The sequence below is a fragment of the Solea solea genome, chromosome 15 (assembly GCF_958295425.1).
Source record: "Solea solea chromosome 15, fSolSol10.1, whole genome shotgun sequence".
NCBI classification, from domain to species: Eukaryota; Metazoa; Chordata; class Actinopteri; order Pleuronectiformes; family Soleidae; genus Solea; species Solea solea.
The window spans coordinates 14,709,504-14,730,236 of NC_081148.1; the positions used below are offsets into that span (position 1 = coordinate 14,709,504).

At 41.5% G+C, this 20,733-nt stretch overlaps 2 protein-coding genes across 4 annotated transcripts in view; one reads left to right on the forward strand and one right to left on the reverse strand.

The window, feature by feature from the left end:
• Positions 1-815: 815 nt before the first annotated feature.
• On the reverse strand, positions 816-5,152 carry mkks (MKKS centrosomal shuttling protein). Its single transcript, XM_058651834.1, has 4 exons — positions 4,034-5,152; positions 3,519-3,700; positions 3,251-3,361; positions 816-3,148 (listed from the first exon to the last, which is right to left on the reverse strand). Exons 1-4 carry the CDS (start codon positions 5,016-5,018, stop codon positions 2,723-2,725), a joined length of 1,704 nt encoding a protein of 567 aa, XP_058507817.1. The 5' UTR covers positions 5,019-5,152; the 3' UTR covers positions 816-2,722.
• A 209-nt stretch (positions 5,153-5,361) lies between these two features.
• The window catches only part of slx4ip (SLX4 interacting protein), a 32,916-nt gene continuing 17,544 nt past the window's right edge, over positions 5,362-20,733 (forward strand). The window contains exons 1-5 of one of the 3 annotated variants that reach the window (XM_058652440.1): positions 5,362-5,663; positions 6,843-6,899; positions 8,962-9,041; positions 13,155-13,244; positions 13,524-13,650. In XM_058652440.1, the coding sequence (XP_058508423.1) occupies positions 9,003-9,041; positions 13,155-13,244; positions 13,524-13,650 (256 nt within the window). In that variant the 5' untranslated portion in view covers positions 5,362-5,663; positions 6,843-6,899; positions 8,962-9,002. The remainder of the gene's footprint in view (positions 5,664-6,842; positions 6,900-8,961; positions 9,042-13,154; positions 13,245-13,523; positions 13,651-20,733) is intronic. The other 2 variants (XM_058652441.1, XM_058652442.1) reach the window with 2 other exon arrangements.

Below are 20,733 nucleotides of genomic sequence, written 5' to 3' on the forward strand. Positions count from 1 at the left end.
TGGCGTCTGGCAAATGCTATCTACTCCTTCACTGTGCCAGCACTGCATCATTTCTGTACTGTAGCATGTTGAGTTTGGTTGTGAACTGAGCGTATTTCAACCCAGCATACAAAGTGTGAAACGGATGCTTTTCTGGAGTTCTGGCAGAATCAGCTTAGAATAAATATCTTCTTTGTTTAACAGTGGAGGCATTTATTCATGTCACCAACAGAGGGAGCCAGTTGTTGGAGGAAAACTGCAAAATAAACACATGACCACACAATGCATGTACGCCTATAGCAGAAACACAGTTAATTTAAACAGTCCTGTAAAAAAAACGAAAGTACTGCAGCTGACTTAGAATTAAGGAACATCATGCATGATGCTGTACAGTAATGCCTCATATTTCAAAATAAGCATAGGCCATAAAAGCTGATGTTGATTTGACAATATGTTAACGATATTTGTGGTGATTGCAGAACTAGTTAATTTTCCATGTAATGCATAATTACAGCTCTCAAAATATGGAATCCCCTTGTGACACATACCTTTGTAACAAGTAACTGTCTATTGTTCGATACTCAGATGCGGTGTAATGTTTCCAGTGAGTCATTCAAGGAACAATGGACAGACTTTCATTTTATTGATCTATGGTAGTGTACTGATCATTTTTCAATTACTGTGTGCAATTTGAGGCCACATAGTGGCTCACTGTTCAGGATCACATTAGTTCTACTGTTGTATTAGTAAAAAAAAAAAAATATTCACGTTTATCTTGTAAAAAAAACCGATAGGAATGTTATCAGTATTTCTGGCTACATCTGGACTTTAATGACTTTATTGCAGTGAGTTTAGTTGTGATCCCTTGCACAAATGTGATTTCTCATCACTAGGTCATTGTTCACTGTACAAAATTCACATGGTTTGAGATGCAAACATTGCTGTCTCTGTAAACAAGATGTACTGCATGGCAGGTGTGATTTGTTAGTATGCAATGTATGGTGTTGACAGATCCTTCCATTCAATCCATTCATTGTGTTCACTCCTAATCATGGCAGTGGGACATTCTGCATTTTAACAACTGTGCTTGCATTCTTAAGTACAAACGGATAATCATAACCTCACCTCTAGCAATGTTTGTACCCATGCCGTGAAAAGGTGAGCAGTATTATATTTCAGCAGACTGACACACCTCTCATTGATTTTGGAGGAGTCAAACAGGCTTTTTTAGATCCATTTTCATAGACACCAAAGTCTAGTTTTAAAGCATAAAATATGACTGAAACGTTCAATGTCTCAGTACAGCACAGTACTGTGAGATGCACTGCTATTGGCATTTGGTCAACTGCCTCAGCTATGAGATCATTCTTGTAGGACTCTGCAACATGTTCCATCACAGGAAGACCCAAAGCTGCGATGGACGCCACATTGTACTCCCCTCCTCAGTTAGAGTTGCCTATTTCCTGCAGGAGACACCAGCTTTCCTGAACCCCCTCCTCTTAAAGGTTACCTCACATAGATCCTCCAGTATGGAGAAGTATCTGCTGCATGCAACCTTTTGCATGCACTATTTTCAAAGGTAAATGCAGAGGCCTATGCCTATGCTGGAGTCTGTTTCATGTGTAATGAAAAGAAAATATTAATGCAAAGTACAAGCAAAAACAGAGATTACACATTACACAGCTAACTACTTCAGAGAGCTTGTGGAGTGGTTTGGCTTTGCTTTGGTCACCTTGTCAATTCCAGCCTTCTCCTTCACTGTGTCCAGTCTGGGTTATATTGGATCAAGAGCAGTTTACCATCATAGGTGCCTAAAAGACTAAAACACAAGTACAATGACACTTGCCCCAGGGATTATCATCTTTATAATTACTATGATCTTCCCTTCTTCGCAGGTTTTACCAGGAGAAATTCAACGACTATCCCAAATCATGAAAGGCTTTAATTCCATTGTTCCTCTGGGCAAACTGCACAATGATTTCCCCTCCTACTGTTATACTTTAAAATAGAACAGAGATTACATCATAATCTGTTTTGGATGATTTTTGCTTGCAGTCTTGCCACCAGAGAACAAATTAATTTTTTTCTAATCCTTTCAAACACAAAAGGAACTTGCAAACAGTACTGACAACATAACTTGGTGGACATAGCTGTGATGTAGTGACTATCTAACCAGTTATAGGTTTAAACTGGGAATATTTTGGATGCCGTAAATACAATTCTGAAAAAGGTAGAACATTTCCACAGTGAATGCTGATAGATAGAAACTTTTTAAAACATCAATTATATGTGTTTTAAATTCTTAAGCATCTGATGAGAGAAAACTGAGTGACTGTTTGTGTAGAATATGACACTTAGAGCTGTTTCTACTCAAGTCCCTGTTCCTGGAATAATCCAAACGGTCGTCACTGCTAGCCGCAGTTGCTTTTATTGATTGACAAATGCATAACTTAACATTACTGCCCCATACCATGTTCTTTATATTATTTATATTTATATTATCATGTTATTCATTGTTGTTAACATTGTCATACATTACTGTATATATGACGCTGTTGCTGTCCGTCTTAGAGATTTTTACTTTGCTTATTTATTAATGAATAATTAATATAATCAATACTTTTTAACAATTGTATTGAAAAATAAGGCCACATAAATCTGGTATAGGTAGTATATTTACAGTAAATATTGTATTGTACCTTTGTAAAGAAAAAAACAGCATACACATGAGAAAAAAAATCTACTAATTCACATCTTGAATTATATATCTCACATCTAATGCAAGATTAGCAGTTTCTACTGCTACTTGCAGTGCGTTGAGTTTAGCTGTGAAGGAGTCCAGCACACGTGGTCGCACAGCAGGATCCACAGACAGGGATGCTGGTGAGAATGCTGTGTATTTAGTGTTTATGTATGTCCACTTCCTACTTGGGCTACTTCCCACAAGTCCACAGCCACAGAAGCCCAAGCTATCCTCAATACCTCCTTTCGTCATATCTGCAGGGATGGTCCAGTGGTGAGCGTGAGTCAGATCAATTAAAGAATTCCCTCCACTGTGCTCCAGTGCTTTGGCCACAGACTCCAGGGAGCGACAGAATCCCTCCATGCAAAGATGGTACTCAGAGTGCGAACACCCCAGTACCGCTGCAGGCTCTGATACTTCACTGCTCTACGATTGGAAATGTAACATAATACAATACAACAAATGATTTAGATTAGATTGCTCTGAAAATAGATTTAACCAGCACATTTTCTAGATATTGGCTCTCACCTTGTGTCTGATGTAAGCAGCTAAGTGTGTCTCAGTACATCCACCTCCAAGTAAAGCAGCTGGATCTCTAATGGTGAGTCTCAACACATGCTCTGTCTTCTGACACACCACCTGTGACAGACATGCAGACAGACAATACAACATGAGTTCATCTTTCACCTCCTTCCACCCCTGTAATGGACATTCCAAGCTGCTGTGCATTAGGCACCTAAAAGCAAAGGAAGATCATTTGGATATTATGAGTTAAACACTCGTCACTTTATCTTACCTTCAGCTCACTTAACATTGTCTCGTTCCTGTGGCAGAGGACCATGGTGCAGATTGCTGACTCCCCTGAGGGTCGTAAATGCAGCAATGTCTTAGAGCCAAACTGCCTTACACTGATTTCCCTCACCTCCCCATAGGCCTTGGCTGGGAGTGTGGTATGTAATGTGGCCACAGGTTGAGCACCTATTAGTTAAAACACATGAAAGATGAGCAGAGTACATACTACTCTTCCTTAACATATACTGTATTTCCCCTTATTTAGATTCAGAGTTAGATAAGCTTTATTCTGGTACATTACATTATACATTTATTTATTCCAATGTTATCTTCACTGAATCTACGGTGCATCACATATGTATTAGACAAAATAACTATTGTTATTGCTGTTATATTACATCAGATATACTACTATATCTGATGTAAAGTATCAGATGTAGAAATTTTTTTTTAACTCATACTTTACTGCACTACATAAATATGCAATTATAAATCTGCCAACAGGCCCGTGAGGCTTACCTGTCAGCTGAATAAGTGGTTCCATGAGATAAGCTCCTAGTCTCTCTATGACAATAACGCCTTCACTCCTCAGGTATTGCTGGAGGACTGGGTGGATAACCTTCTGGCATGCAAAGAGCTTTACCTCATCTGTAACCACCTGTTTGCCGAGCTCCAGGAGTTGTTCTAGGATCTGTAAATCTGAGTCTACACCTGCGGGAACCTCGATTAACCCTTCTCCTAGTTCACAAAGGTCTCCAGCAAGGGATGCACTGAACACCACCACAGACAGTGGACTTGGATTCAGGTTGTCTTCCTTGTTGAGGCAAAAGTCACCAGTAACATCCAGCAGTAAACCTGGAAACACTGCAGAGTTAAGCACAGGATGGCCCTCAACGTAGGCACTCACTGTCTTGCCCAGCATGACAATACCTGGGTTGTTACAGGGAAGAGTCAGCAAAAATGCTTGCACAGCCAACCTGCTGATGTGCAGCATCTCCTGCTCTGTCAGCACACATGCGGGTTTACTGGAGATAACACTGCGAGCTAATGTGATCAGGCTCTGGCTGCTGCAGAAGTCGAGCTTCACTTTGCATCCACAGTCTTCTCCCTGCAGGTAACTGACGCACAGGCCCAACAAGTGCTTGTTTATTCTGATGGTCACATTTGCTGCGAGGCCAGATTGCTGTGCATGCTCAATGAGACCTAAACAAAGAGCGGCAGCGAACAAACCGCAGTCACTGAAACGAGAGACGTGGTTGTGAATCGATGTTTTGATCAGATTCACCAAAGGCTGCGAGGAGGAAATGGCTGGAAGTAGAACAGAAGAGGTGGAGGTGGTAACAACGTGTCCTCCGATGTTGTTATGCACTTGTTTTAGTCTTCCCGTCGGACCAAAGCAAGAAGCGAGGAGTTGTCTCAGCAAACTGAGCTTGTTGTGAATATCGGCGTTGTCCAGTGGCAGATCCGTACACACAGAGGGAGATTTTTTGACAAGTCGAGACATCGCACACTACACTACACTACTCACTACACTACACCTTTGGGCATTTTAAACCACTTGGCGTGACATATATCACCGAGAGTATCGTAATGATTACACACTATTTCATGAAATCAAATACAAAGTCAGCTAGTAGTGTTCCCACGTCCTAAGCCCTAAATGGCACTTGCAGCTTTGCCTGACCAAAAAACACACTAATTTTGCCTACTAATTTTAAGTAGTACGGTATTTATTTATTTTTTTTACCAAAAGTGTTGTGCTCATATTTTATTACATTTTAAAGTCGAATTTCTGTACAGTTTGGTAGCTTTCAATTTCAATATTAACATAGTTTGTTTTCAAGACGCCTTTCGTTTCCATGGTAGTAGTTAAAGCGTTGGGTCCTAATAGGGACCTACTCTGTTAAGAGTCGCACTTTTGCTTTTCTAGAAATTGAAGGGAAAAAAGACAAAAACCCACCCTATAACGCAATAACTCTCATTCCCCGTATTATAATCGAGATGGGAAGCAGCGTAGCCTTCTTACTCTGTGTTTCTGAGACATTTTTATATTTGACAGACGCTCCGACCCTTTGCAGTTGGACTACAAACGGGTTGTGACGTCATCTCACACGGCCCTAGTGTCGCTCGACGTTCAAAAGAATTGGCGGTATGTACTCGTTATCAATTTTTAACGTAGTTACACAACGTTTTATCGAGAGTAATTTGTCAATAAAGCGCTTTCAGTGTACTTAACATTGGACTCTACTGGTGTTTCTTAGCAGTGATCTTACTTCGTGTGAGCCCGGGGCACGTTGCAACATCCAGTTAGACTTTAACTGTTAACTGACGTACTTAGATTATGTTAAGACTGCTAAATTGTTTGTATATACAGGTTTTTATCCAGATTGAAATTCTAATTTTTACAAATGTGATTCAGACCACATTTGGAGGTGGTTTGAAATGCAGATTACTACAACTGTGTACTGTACATTGTTCAGATCTGATGAATTAAAATTAGATTTGAGGCTTCTCATTGATAATGTCCTTTGTCACCCATGTTGCATGGTGATATATCTGATCTAGGGCCACATATTGAAGTGAGACACATCTGTTATCTTTTGTGTTTCTGTGTTCACATAGCCTTAAAAATATCTGACGGTGACAACAGCATGAGTGTTGCAGTATACATAATACCAGTCTCCCTCATCACTGAGTTTTTCGTTGTGCAACAGAGGAATACTTTACTGAGACTTGACAGGGTGATTGTTTGGAAAGCAAGGTGATGCAACCAAACTTTTCCTGTATCTGCATTTAAAATCTGTTACATATATGAGTACCCTTATGTCGTTATCAAAGCAGCCCATGCAGATAGGTTGGTTATGTCTTGACAAGGGTTGCAAAGGGGCAGACAATTCCTGGTAAATTTCCAGAAACTTTCCATGGGATTGGGAATTTTAGTTCATGAATTTGGAAATATTACAAATTGGAAACTTTTAATGGGAATTTTTGCAACCCTTCTGGACACACATTTGATTTGACTTGCAATTAATGGTGTAGACAGTTTGACTGAAAAGATCTGATTTGAGAAAAAAAAACTGCCTGACGCCTGAATCAAAATTTAAAAGGTTCAGATTCCATTTGACTTGTGCCATTCATGCTGTCATTGAGGTAAAAATAAAATAGAAGTGAGTCACAGGTGAGCCAAATAAAAAAGAAATCTGATTTAGGACACCTGAGCCTGCAGTCTAAAGCAAATGTGAGTCTAAACTGTTCATGAAGTCAGGCTTGAGTTGTACAACCTGATGTGTTCTACCATTTGTAATCCATGACTGTGTACTTGTTTCAGGTGAAACAGGCTGACTGTTGATTTTCTGCAATGGCTCCTCACAAATTTGTCATTAAGGTGGGTGAAATCAAATAGTTAACAGACATTTGTAGTGAATGAGTGGTTGTCAACAAATAGAAGGTCAGATAGATGCAAGTATTTTAGACATTTACAATTTCTGAATGACATTTAAATGTATATATAGTTTCTACATTATTTTTTATGCAGAATGTGGTCCAGAAAACTAATTTCTAGTTTGCAACCTATTTATTGCACGTGTGTCTCATTTGGCATGGACACATTTAACAAAGGAAGTTTGTCCATTGTCCATTACCAAATTTATCATCTTAATATTTTAAACATATTAAATTAAGATAGGATGGACCATATTAAATTAAGATAAAATCATAATAGTATCTTGTAAACATATTCTTAATTTGAAAAAAGGAAGTTTTGGGGGCTTTCCTCTGACCACAAAACCTCATCATTACTTCAGTTCCCATAGAATGCAGACACAATGCTAAAGAAAAGAAAAAATACAAATCTGCAGTTGATTAAGGCTTTTTAGTTTCTTTTGCTGACATTCATTACAACTCTGTTTGTTCTACTGGCAGACTTTAGAACTGGTTCCAGCAAGTGGCTTCAGTTATTCAGAAAAAGAGTTGCAAACTTTGGCCCCTAGGGGGAGGTACAGCTACATGTGTCAACTGACTCACCTTTATATTCTTATTCTGATGTTGTTATTCATCCCTTAGAGGATGTTTCTGGTGATTTTCTTTGCAAATCTAACCTTGTCAGTGGATGCCGACACAGCAGAGGAAACTCATTCTTTGAGAAAGCCAAGCTGTTCATCCAGTGTCTGATGCTCTGTCAGGAATAATGCACATCAGATGTTTTTGTTAAGTGCAGAGAAAGCCACTGGTCTCTCTTTTGTTGATGTTTCATTTATTCAGAATTTTGGATGAGGGCTGCAGACATTTGCACTGATCTCTCACATCCTCCATAATGCCATGTGTGCCTAGTTGACCAGATATTGCATTCAGTCCCTTTATTTGTTTCATATGCATGCCTGCATACAGGCTACCCAACGACCCCCCTGTGTTGGTTGTGGGAGAGTAAAACCCTGGAGGTTCATGGAGGGTTCCTTCCCACTGGGCACATAATGATACTGTTGTGTTATGCTGCCTGAGAAAATGCACACAGGCTGGTTCTACCGTGCTTAACCAACTAACCACAAACAATTACATCATAAGGGATAAGTCCAATGAACAGCATTCAAGGCACTACCAGAGGCTTCTCTTTATGCAAAACAAATCTGCTGTCCCCCATGTTTTTGAATGAGTGAATTAACGTCTCAGAACATTATAGACCAGGCATCTGCACAGGGACACTGTTATCATGAACTCTACTTGCCAGCTTGCACAATCAGGGTGTGAGGGTTATTGAAACAATTATAAGTTATGCTCTTGCATTCATAGTGTCATGTTTATTAGGATGTACAGTAGCATGTTTTGTGATCCCTTTTCCTTAAATACTTTTAAAGCAACTCCCTCACCAGTCTGTAGAACTGCAGGAAGAGTTGGTATGCTCCTTCTTAAATAGGCTTAAACTATATAGTGACCTGCCACTGCTCATACCTCCTAAAAGAGGCCTGCAGGCTAAAACACCGATCCACTGAAGCATTTGCTTTCAGGACTGCAGCAGAATCCTCAATCTGCTCTCTGTTAGCAATATGCACCACTCACTTTCAAACCATCTTATGCAGCAGGTTGAAACAGAGACATGGTGGGTTTTTTAAAGAATAGAAAGTTTGAGGTATCGCAGAGCAGTTTAATGTCAGAGGTTCATGTGCTGTTTAGTGTTGTTGTCACTGTGCAGATGAGCTCATATCGGACCACACATCATACTTCGGTACAAAATCTTTGCAGTCTGATTTGCAACATTTAGCCACTTTCCAGCCTAAGCAGTCATTTACAAATGAGGGTTGCAGTGGTTAAAGAAAACAAAGAACAGCCCCCTTCTATCTCCCGACGACCATACAAAAATCACATTTCTTAATGAGGCCAAACACTTCTCAGCCCGCTGTTTCTGTCAGTCCCCCAGTTTCTAATAGATGTAACTCTATGTATGTTACCTGCAGATATTCCTGTCTGTTCTTGCTGCTGGAATTCCAGTCCTGGGATGTGTCTCTTTTTTTATCGTCAAATAAAGAGGACTCAGGTGTGTTAACCGTCACCAGAATTAAGGGAGCTTTGCACACAAATGACTTCCACTCACTCTCTGTAAATAACATTCCCCTCAGCAAAAGTCTAGTCTCAAGCTTATACGGCAGTTTAAAAAATTGTAATGTAGAAATGCCTTTTTTTTGTTGTTAAGGGGGAAACCCAGGTGACTCACAGCACAGAGAGAGCTGGCAAATGAGGACTGAGACAAGGGTTGTCCCACCCACAGATCTAAAGAGCTCCCTAGGGTTTTTTGCAGACTTGCAAAAAGGAGAGAAACACAGAAAAACAGAGAGAAAGAGAGAGACTCTGAGACAAAGGGAGAGTGAGAGAATGCAAGTTTCATTGAGTGAGACTGCATCTGCTGCCCCTTCTCTCCCAACATAAACATCTGTGACTGGTTAATGTTAGCCTGTGAGCTAAGTGCAGTCCGAGAAGGTCTGGTTCTTATATGGTGCGATAGCAATGGCAAAGGGCAGTGAGTTGGGGAGGCGAGTAAAGCTGCACATAGTTTGGGCCCCATGCCCAACTTGGAGCAGCCCAGGCAGGAGGATGGAGAGCGGGGTCTTGGAGAGAGATAAGAAAAGGTAGAGAGTGATTTGGGAACTGAGAGTGATATAGACCAGAGCTCTGAAGTCCAGAAAAGGGGAAAAGAGCCATCAGAGAGACTGAGTCGAGTTGTTTATTTACAGACAGGAAATATAAAGTAAAGAGAATTTTTCTCATGTTTTGATGTGGATTGCAGGCAACTTTGTTCTCTAATGTTTCTCATGTTCATGCCTCTGTTAACCCATTTTTGTACAGACAATAGTTAACAGATTAGCAATGGGGAGAATTTGAGAGAAGTTGAGCTTAGCTTCCCACAGTCTAAAAACATGCAGATTTGGGGAGTAGGTAACTTGGACACTAAATTGACCATACGTTTGAGAGTGAATGGTTGTTGTATCTATATGTGGCCCTGTGATGGACTGACAGCATGTCCAAGGTGTACCCCGCCTTTTGTCCTATGTCAGCTGAGATTGGCGCCAGCACCCCCCGCGAACCTCACATGGAGGATAAAGTGGTAGAAGATCAGTGAGTGAGTGAGTGAGCTTAGCCTTCAAGAAGACTCAGTCCTATTCATTCAGTGTGTGACAGGACATGGGATTTGGTATTGAGTAGCGGCCCTTGCTGCTTGTTCTTCAGCCTTCAGATTGTGTTCATAACTCTGAAAAGCCTGTGCAAAACAGAGAACAAAGCAGTGGTGGCCGACTTAAGTATACATGAAAAGGGTAACTTCCTCTAGTAGTTGGCCCTTAAATACTTGCCTTAAACGTGTAGAAGCATTTTTTATAATTTTACATTTTACATTTTAATCCCTTAGGGAAATTCAAGTTTCTAGCAGCTCAGTGCCAAAGCAGGATGTGTAAGTAGATAAAAACAAAAGAGGTATTAAAAATGTATATAAATATAAAAAACACGAAAGATAAAATAACTACTATTGATTATAAAGTGCAAGATAAAAAAAACACTGCTCAAGAAAAGCAAGGCTCCTGTAGTCTGCTTTACTAAACTTACCTAAACATTATCTGGCTGTTTGTATAGATCTCACTAAAGAGGGGCCATAGCTTGGCTTTAAGGGAGATATATGGAGGTCATAGTTCATGGCAGAGTTCAGCTTAGAGATCCCCTGGTCACTCTTTGTGCTGCGAGTTGACAAATTTAGACCACATAATGTGATTGTAGTCGAAGTCTTTGTATCCTTTCTGCTGATATTTTTGTATTCCTGGTTACATGCAAAACAAGTGTCCTTTGTAAAAGCTGCACCTCAACAACAGAGCTGGGACTCGAAGACTGACACTTTAGGGGAAAATATGTGCCTCCAGCAAAACCACAAGTTCTGCCAGGCAAATTAATTGTTTTCTCATTAGTGTGATTGCATTAGTTTGCATTCCTTACAAAATTCCCCATTCCTGAGAAGCTCAGGGTATCACATGCTGTTTTGTGCAAGGGGCAGACCAATGTTTATCATTAATGTCAAGTTCCTGGTTGAGCCTTGTCTGCTACTCTAATGTGATAAAAGGAAGTTAGTCCAAGGCTTGCTAGATGTCTGGCTTTCAGCCCAAAACACACTCAATCAGCAGCTCAGGAACCACTTTAGGGGATTCACCCTGCTGCATTTCTCCATAAGGACCACTCTAAACTTCATACTGCCCCCTTCTTTCCAAGGTATTGATCATATTAACCGTGTGTTGCTACTCAGAGCTCGCAATTGCTTGTGTAATTGAGCCAACAGTACCCACGATGATTGATCATGCGTGTAGGGAGCAGAATATTAGAAAACCTGCTTGTTGTAAACAAAGACATCGCCACACCCCAATTATCAATGATCACAAGAATCAACATAGTGAGTAAATTATCACTTTCACTGGCACACTGTCAATAAAAGAAACTTTTACAACTGAAGGAATAATCACAGTGCCGTTATAAACTGATAACTCATCTATAGTGGTAGATTTATTTATTTATCATCTATTAGTCAAGTTACCATAACATATGGGTTACAATTCAGAGCAAAGAACCCACCATGGAGCTCGTCCACTAGTTGATCCCTCTTTCTTTCGATTGACAGGGTCTTGACCCTTTGTTGCTAGGTTCTCCCACACACTGGTAATTGTTGGGGGCAGTCAGCTGAGGCCACCAGTCATCCGTGGACTGACAAAGGACAGGGAATGGAGAGAGAACCAATCTATAGGGACAACCTGATACTGACAGGCAACAAGCACGCATTTCTGGTCCATGGCATTTTTGCTTTTGTAAAAAGAGTCTTTTATAGCAACTCTTTTCTTCAACAGTTTCTGCCTAGCACTCTTATCTTTTGTGCAGAGAATATTTACAAAATGTTATATTTTTTTGGTTAACATAATTTTATGTTTAGGCTTTTGTACTTTTGCGCACATTTTGGATTTGTCTTGGTGATACTGATGTGAAGACATTTCTTAGTACAAGTTGGCTCATAATGGGAGTGGCAGGTGTGATGGAGACTCCTAATCTTTTTGCATCGCTGCAGTTTGTGCTACTATACCAAGCAGTACAGTTTAATATCAGTGTAATCTTAGGAGCTAAAATACTTTATTCTGTAGAAGAGGAGGCAACTGGACAGAGTTTGGGGTTGGTAACTGTAGACTTATGTCCAGAACTAGGAACTAAGTATTAGGGGCCTCATTGTTCATAGAAAGATCCCCAAGTCTGCATTGGAGAATTTAGTCATTATGTCTGCAATAGCTAAGCTCAGCATACAAGCTTAGCTGGAGACAAAGCTTTTAGTGTGCAGAAGTATTTCCTAAATTAATAATTTCTCTTTATATGACTGTGTTTTTGCTACTACTTTGATTTAAATGCCATTTTTGTCATTTTCATTTTGTCTTTCAGGCCAATACTTGTTGCTCCGCTGTGTCATGGTGTGGGTGGTCTCAGTCCATCCATTACTTCCTTGTCCAGGGATAGGCGAAGTTCACACAAGACCCACATCCATTTGCTCCCTGCAGCAGGCAGCTTTTGCACTCATGTGTAAACCATAATCAGACTAGCCTGAGAAAGATGTAACAGCAACTTAACCAGCCACGGCATTTCTGGCCTCCCTGTCCTTTATGGCTTATTGTCGTTGACACATTGACGTGGTGCTTCAGGAATTTTGCTCTGCAGTTACTCAGCTTTCTAGGGCACTCAAATGTTGTAGTGAAGAAGTGCAGAGTTTTATCACTTCTCTGGTATAAAGTAGTGTGGTCCCCATATATGTGGTGCATCTTTAGATGTGGTGCAGACCACTGTGATCTTAGGCAACAACTAGACTGCAAGGCTTATAGAACAAGAAGATACTTTTTATGCTGAGGGAGGGGAAATATGAGGAGACTGTCAAGATCATACTACTTTTTTAAAGAGATGGGTATAGAGATGGCTAGACAGAGAAACCGGAGGGAGGGGACTTGCTGTGAGAGGCCTGGGGTGGTGTTTGAGGACATAGGGGGTCGTTGTGGTTTGCCTCGCTGTCAATCTCCCACACTCTGATTTCCTTTGTAGCCTATGAGCTCAATGCCACTCAGCAACCTGTGGCTGTCCTTCTTTGTTACAGTGTGGGAATTTTGCTGTGCTGGTGGATCTCCATGTTCTGCCCCTGGGCGGCCAAGAGGACGCCAGCTGGTTTACTATGGGCCACATTGAGGTACAGACACAAGGAGAGGGCCATGCCTGTGAATAAGTGTGTGACTGAATATATGGCTTCTGTTCTGCTGGGGGCCTTTTCAAAAGAGAGCACTAGCGTGGAATATAAAATGACTTCCAGCTTTCTGTCTTTTCTTTTCAGGAATTTTTATTGTCGCAAAACTCTTCCCACCTCTCCACCTATCCACTTGCAGAGTGTGTTGCTATACAGGCAACAAAAACTAACACTTTCTTGTAAAGGCATATTAAAACATGGATGAAATGTATGTTTTATTTGTAGGAGGTAACAGCCCTGGTTCAAGATGCTGTTGACCAGAGGGTCAAGCAGTACACAGAGTCCCTCCACAGTAGAAGACACCTAAAACAGAAGAAAGAACTGCCACCTGCTTCAGCGTGTTTTGTGAAAGGTACTCTAATAACATTGTAGCAGAGCCAAATTTTCTGTGCTTTCACTGTGATATGATTTATTGCTTCACGTTCTATTGATGAACACATTTGCATCATAATGCCTTGACTCAGATCAGTAATTTAATAAAAAAAAAAGTGACAACTTAAGTAGAAGTTGTCACTGTTTCTCATTCTTATGGAATGAAGTCATCTCTACCTTCCCCTTCCTTGTCATAGGTGTGTCTGTTATCCACTCTTGAATAAGATGGTTTATTTTGGCTGTGAGTTCTAAACCATTATTAATTATTTTGTATGTCCGTGGAGACAGCTGTTGTGGGCTACTGAACTCTGTAGAATTGGAATAGAGTAACAAAACAGTCAGAAAACATTTCAAGGCTACTTTTTGGAAGGGAGCATGGGTGAAAAGACAACAGTACCAGTTTGGACATGGTGGCTTTGACTGTGTTGCATTGTTTAACTTGGCACATCTCATATGCTTTTGTTCATGCAAGATGTCCAAGTCCATGAAAAGGGATAATATTTGTTACCCCTTTGATTAAGTGATGTTGGCACAACTGTGTTTGTCTGCACTTGACACTACAAATGGTTGCCACATATAAACAGAGAAGTATCAAAATATTTTTTGTGTAAATAATTCACTTAAATTCATCACTATTTATCCATTGCAGTTACATTCCCCAAACCACCCACACACATGCCTTTGAAGCACTGTAGCTTCAGAGAAACCCCCAGCTGTGTGTTGCAAGGCACAAAGGTTTGTCACAGGTAGCAGTTAAGGGCAGTTAAACTGGGCTCTCTCAGCAGGGCAGGCCTGATTGTGAGAGTGGGATTACAGGGCAGTTGGCCCATAAAGTTTCTCCTGTGGCTGCATCTCTGTCTCTCACGCTACTCCCCTCCATTTTGGTCCTCTCAACCACTTAAGTGGTGTATTTATGTGTGCATTTGTTGTCATGCTTACATGCAAGTAACTGTGTTGATAGTTTTTGGCAGTTTACGATTTAGCTGGCTGCTAGTTGTTAGCATGTTGAGTGTCACTCTGAGTCTTCCTACCATCCATAAACATTAAAATATTAAATAAATATTTTTATAGGGCATACAATTGATCCTCTAATCTGTACAAAAAATGTACCTTGTTGAATTTCTGTGTACCGATTTCTTTTTTCCAGGATTAAGCTTGGGCAGGGAACTGTGGTGCTTGTGCAGAGCCCCCAGGCCAACTCTGATCTGACTTAATGTATTCATGCAGTGGTAATTCGACTTCCTATTGCATTATGTGGGTATATCAATCAGACTTTAAGAAATTCAATTTAGTACTATTTTGGTCAGACAAGCATGTTAACATGTATTTTAAAAGTCAGGTTTTAGTCAGGCTAACACAACAATTTGTTTTTTCTAGTCACTGTGTAAATGTACTGACTGATGTGTTGGTGTGTTGGAGAGATCTAGCCTCCCCTTGGGCTAGGTGTGAACAGGCTGACAGTGTAAAGTTACTGAAAAGCCTGACTCATATTCCCCATGACAGACTGAGGAGAGACAGACAGATCTCTAATGATGGAGATTACAGACTGAAGCCCCTCACAGACATTTGCGTGCACATATTCACACGCTATATAAACACTATCAACATTTCACAAGTCAAATATGCATGTTAAAAATGATTAAGCTTCTTGCCACTCTGCCAAAAATAATGTACCCAGAGGAACGGGACTCCATACTATATCTGAGAATTACCCCCTCTGAGAACATGAAAAGGTACAGTGTCTCAAACAGGCCTGCACAGTTCATGTGCTGTAGTCCCATTAAAAGTCTTAAGTAAGTGTAATGACATTCTTGGTCTTTTCATTGTCCCAAGTGAGGGAGGCAGCCGAGCAGTAAAGGAGGGGACTGACTGTGAGAAGTGAGCTGGCAGGCAGGAGCCATAAAAAGGGGTGGGCAGACTATAGGCTTTGGGAGGGAAGCCCAAGAAACCTCAGGGTGAGTATTAAGTATTGGGGTCGTCTGTTCTACAAGCAGGTCAAACGCTAACCTCCTAATCCTCACAGGACTTTCAGACTGTCCATTGCAGGGAGTAGAAGCCGCTTTTCTGTGCGTATCCATTTCAGCGGAAGACCTATTTGCATCTGTGTATGTCTGCGTGTAGCATTATGTTATTTGAGAGCAGAATTAAGCTGGATATCCTGCAGTGAGACATGCATGTGATGGAACACGTGCACATGCATGTAATTGCATATAACTAAAGGTGTTGGGTGGGATAATACTTGTGTCTGGGCCAATAATAGGTGGATGGAGTGTGGCGCTATGTGTGGGGATGGTATGGGAAGGGTATGGGAAGGGGCGGGGAGGAGGACCGTGGGTCTTCTATGAGTTGGTGTTTGAGCTGGTGCCAGTGTGAAATCACAGGGGCTTTAGACAGCCGTAAGAACAGCGTAACTGCCTCAGCTGTTGGCACTTCAAATGAGCCATCAACAGCTTTTACCATTCCAAGGCCCTTCAATGCAAGTGTTAGTATCCGAGTTATCTCTATGGGTTATTGTATTTATGTATTTACTCTAAAGTGTGTGTAAAGCACCCAGTGAACATGTCAGAGAGGAGAGAGCAGCTTATCCCATGTCTCCTGCCAACATAAATCCAAGTCATTTCTTTAAATGTCAGCTGCACAGGCCAACTTCCAACAGCCGCCCCCCCCTTCTCATTTTTTACCCATGCTACTTGAAACTTGATTAGCTCATAGTGATGTGATTTATTTATGTTTTCAGAGAGATGAACAGAGGGAACTTTTCCCACCAAACATTTTGGCTCCAGACAAGCAGAGTGGACATGCTAGACTTTAGAAGCCCAGGGAAGGGGATCTTGGGAGAGGCCTCTCTTGCATTCTCCCTGGTAGACCGTGCTGAACACACCCACATTTCTCAGTGTAATTACAGATTGAAAATAAGTGGATAATAGGGTCTCAGTGCACAGAGAAATACTTTTTTGTCATTTAATATGATACTTAAGTCAATACTCAGGTGGTTATGCATGTCACAGTTATCTTCATGAAGATGCAACTGCCCCTCAGAAAACTTGTTCATGCATGATATGGTCCTCTTGGACAACACTACATGCTAAACACAGACAAACCCCCCCCCCCCCCACAAAAAAGGTGGTTTATTGCATTGTATTGTATGTTGTCAGATATAATAGTATTCTTTTACAGGATTATATTGGATCCTGTGCACTTCCACTGTGGATTGGGCACGATATTGATTTCCATTTGCTCTAGTATCACTTAAACTCAAGGGGATATTCATTTTCTAGTTGGGGTATATGTTTGTGAGTATGTGTAGAGCGTAAACTGAGAAGGCTCATTTTACACGGATTTACTTAATATGCCATTTCAAACTGCCAAAGCACATTACCAGATGTCTTATGTCTACTATCAGTATTGATACAGCCTCATTGATCATGTGAGGCAGAGCTTGGGCGTTTTAAAGCATGGTGTTTGAGTCCTCCTTCTCGGAGGAGTTTGAGCAACACTGGCAAAGTGGTACCTTGAGTCCGTTTTAGGCAGAGCTGGTTCCTTCTTCCTCTCTCTGCACAGGTGCCAGGGCTTAGAAGGAGGGAACACCTGCCAGCCTCTTTCCCCATGGCCACGGCAGGCTGGAGAGGCATTTTCCCAGGCTCCCCAGATGAATGGTCACTAATAGCCGTGGGAGAGGGCTTTGCGAGTGCTGCACAGTGTACCACTGACTCCTCTTGGCAGCCCCATGAAGGGGGCTTAAGGCAGCCTGGCCATGGCCATTGCAGGAAAAGCACAAGTGTTGCTGGATAGCTTTACTGTTGGAGAATGTGTTTACGAATGACCATCTCCCTCCCTAAGAACAAAGTGGAGGGTGTGTAGAGACTAAAAGGGAAAATGGCTTGTTTTTGCCTTGTCATAGATTTAGCTCCGTTAGGCTAAATTGGCTCTTAGAGGACCTACGGCCCCAGTTTAAAACAGTTAATTAAGTTTGAAAACAAACAAACTGTTCGGTCAAAAAGGAAATTAGACTTCCTCTGTACAAAACACACACTATACACATATAAAAACCATAACAAGTGTCTTAGATGTTCGTCTTTTCGTGAATCAATTCATAGCAAATGTTCAGCCTCCTGCTGTGAAAGTTCACAGTTTGACAACCTGTATTTACTCATCATGTTTCCTCTTGGTGCTACTGTGGCTATTACTATTTATGTGAGGAGCTGTTATGTGCAAACTGGTCTGTAAATAGAGAGGCATGTCTGTGGCAGTGTTACCTGCCCTGCTCTGTGTTACTGGGCGTGAGGCAGGCTGGGATTAAGGCTAGGGGAAAATGGAGACCTGTGACAGGAACAAAGGAATTCCAAGGCCCAGGCTGAAAATGGATCTTGATCAGAGTAGCCGCTTCAGCCAGCCTGTCCCTCTCCCAGCTCGCCCACCCTCTCCTAGCCCCTCCTGGGCAACCCCCTTCCCCCTGGTGCTTTGTGGTATTGCTGTGCGTCTTGAAATCCTTCCTGGAAGCCCCTGGCCTTATTCAGCAGCAATGCATAGGACAGTCTGACTCCACCGTTAACCCTCTCCCCCTATTATTGCACACTTTTCCTTTTCTCCTTTTCCTTAATTTGGGCATTAATGCACACTCTCCTCTTTTGCACCCTCCGTGTCTGCTCTGCTCGCCTCATGTCGACTCTTCATGTTTTCCCACTTTTTCTCACTCTCCCTCTCCACAGGGTCAGCTGCAGTCTCCTAGGACACAACCGCAATCCCCACCATAGCTGTCACACCACACTCTGTTCCCATATAATTAGGGTCTGAGCCTGAGCCTGAGCCTGAGCACGGATCACATTCATGTGACTGTTCCCCTTTACCACAATCTGGTCTGGGAGACGGCACACACTCTCTTGAACTCGTACTAAGTGTTCAGCTTGACCAGAATGCCTTGTTTCAGGAATTAGTGAAATGTTTTAGAGGATGTCGTTGTTTTCCCCAGCTCTTACCTTCACTGCAATAGATATTAGCCCATGTCACATGCTCTTGTGACCTTTGTGGTTTTCCCTGAGGGAAGGTGTCATTGTAGTGCAGACTGCCAATTTTTACCTTGCTGTTAGGAAGGAACCAAGCACATGAGGCCAACACAAGAAAGCATCAGTAAAATTAAGACAAATCTTCTTCTTTTCCACATCGTTATACTTGCCTCTCTCATTAGATGCAAGTTTTAAAGGACATCATTTACAGTAAACCCAGATGCTGCTCTGCACAAGACTAATCCATATGAGCACTATAAGCAGTTTGCATCTTCCTCATTCTGAAGGGACTCTGATAAACAGAGGCAGCACTATGAGAGATGTGTGGTTGGGATGATTAAGATATAATGATGATTAAATCTGACACTTTGTATTGTGACTGAATTTCTCTCCTCAGATTATGTTTCTGAGAAATAGATTTTTTTCCCCCTTGATAATATTTCTGCGCTCCAAAATGCTCCCCACCACTGTAGTCACATGCTGCATTATGGGTTGGCCTGAGCTACCATGCTGCGGCGTATTTTGTAACTGTGATGAAGGGGTCACCCAAATGTTAAATTGAACACTCATGTACAAATATTGTTTCAGGTGGACGTTGTGCAGGATGATAAGGCACACTGCTCTGCTATGGCCGTAGTTACAGTTACACACAGAGAGTGATGTCCTTCCAGGAAAGCCCCCACTTACATATGGGTAACTTCCTCAGGCGCTCTCATCCTTCTCCACCCCCCCCCCCCCCCCCCCCTCTCTCTCTCTCTCTCTCTCTCTCTCTAAGCCCCATCTCTCCACCCACACTTTAGGACAGAGGGAGGGGGTCCACATCAAAGCAGAGATGTCAAAAGAGCAGGGATCTTAGGCACTGATGTCTGACTGTCCTGCTGATTCAACTCCTGTTCATAAAGGGGTTTTCATGGGAATTGCGGTTCTTCTGACACACAGTCACCACATTTACATGCACACTACAAACTCTGTTAATGAGCGAAATCAGGTTACTGCAGGAAATTGGAGAGTGGCTTTACACGCACTGCAATAACCAGGTTACAGTAAAGTCTGCATTTAAATGCAGCTGGTGGGTAATCAGATTTCTGCTCTTGTTTTCTTGCCATGTTTCAGAACCAGCACAGGCATAATTTAACTGTAGTAATGACATACAATACAGCAGCCTGAAGGGACTTTTTGCATTTTTGGTAGAAACGTCTGGAATAATGGACTCAAAGTTGTGTGTGCTCAAGTTTGAATTAAAAAAAATAATCTGTTTATCTGTGTCTTGTTTAGTGTTATTTACAACGCTTTTGGTTGTAGGCTAGCTTTGGATATAACTATTTTTGTATACAATTATACAGTGCTGTAAGTAATAATCTTTCCCTGCATTTATTGCATTATGTTACCACTTTCCTTATCCTCTGTATTATAATACACATCTGCTCTTCTAACAAAAATTTAGTTGGAATCAAAGGTTGGCAAGGAAGTTGGTTTACTTCAGCATAAATCTAGCTGTGTTAAACAGCTTTTTAAATGCAGTACTACTGAAGTGCATATACAGTATGTAAATGCACTACTTAAGTATTCATCAAAGGCCATGGACCCACTAGAAAATCTCTGCAGTGTATCGGTGCGTGAGTCACAACAGCATGGGCTGTCAGGAATGCAGATTGTATGGAGGGCAAGACTGTTTTCTAAGGCTGTTTTAATGAACTCAGGATATAACTGTAGTTAATAAAGTCTTTTCTCTGGGGACTTACCTTTGACCCTGGTCTAAACGCTTCTTATCCCTGTTCCATTTTACAATCGTAGTCACTCTGGATGCCTTTTGGTTTGTTGACTTTTCTTTCCTCTCATTGTTTTTCCAGGAAGTGGTGAAAGCTGCAGGCATGTGTCTGTGTGTGTGTGTGTATGTATTATATGCGTGTCTGTGTGAGTGAATGTGTCTCAAAATTGCAGTATTCTAGCCTTGGCACCAGCCTTGTGGTGTCTGTTTTTTTGCTGCAATTCTTCTGCGGTATATTACAAGATGGTCGAAGTCTCTTCATACAAGTGGTTACAATATTATCTACCACATT

Excerpts from the sequence above, each read along its gene's own strand:
- mkks (XM_058651834.1), bottom strand. The coding sequence starts at position 5,018 with ATGTCTCGACTTGTCAAAAAATCTCCCTCTGTGTGTACGGATCTGCCA. Across the intron at positions 3,701-4,033 it reads ACCACTTATTCAGCTGACAG|GTGCTCAACCTGTGGCCACA; the intron begins GTAAGCCTCACG and ends TTTAACTAATAG. Across the intron at positions 3,362-3,518 it reads CAATGTTAAGTGAGCTGAAG|GTGGTGTGTCAGAAGACAGA; the intron begins GTAAGATAAAGT and ends TGTCTGTCACAG.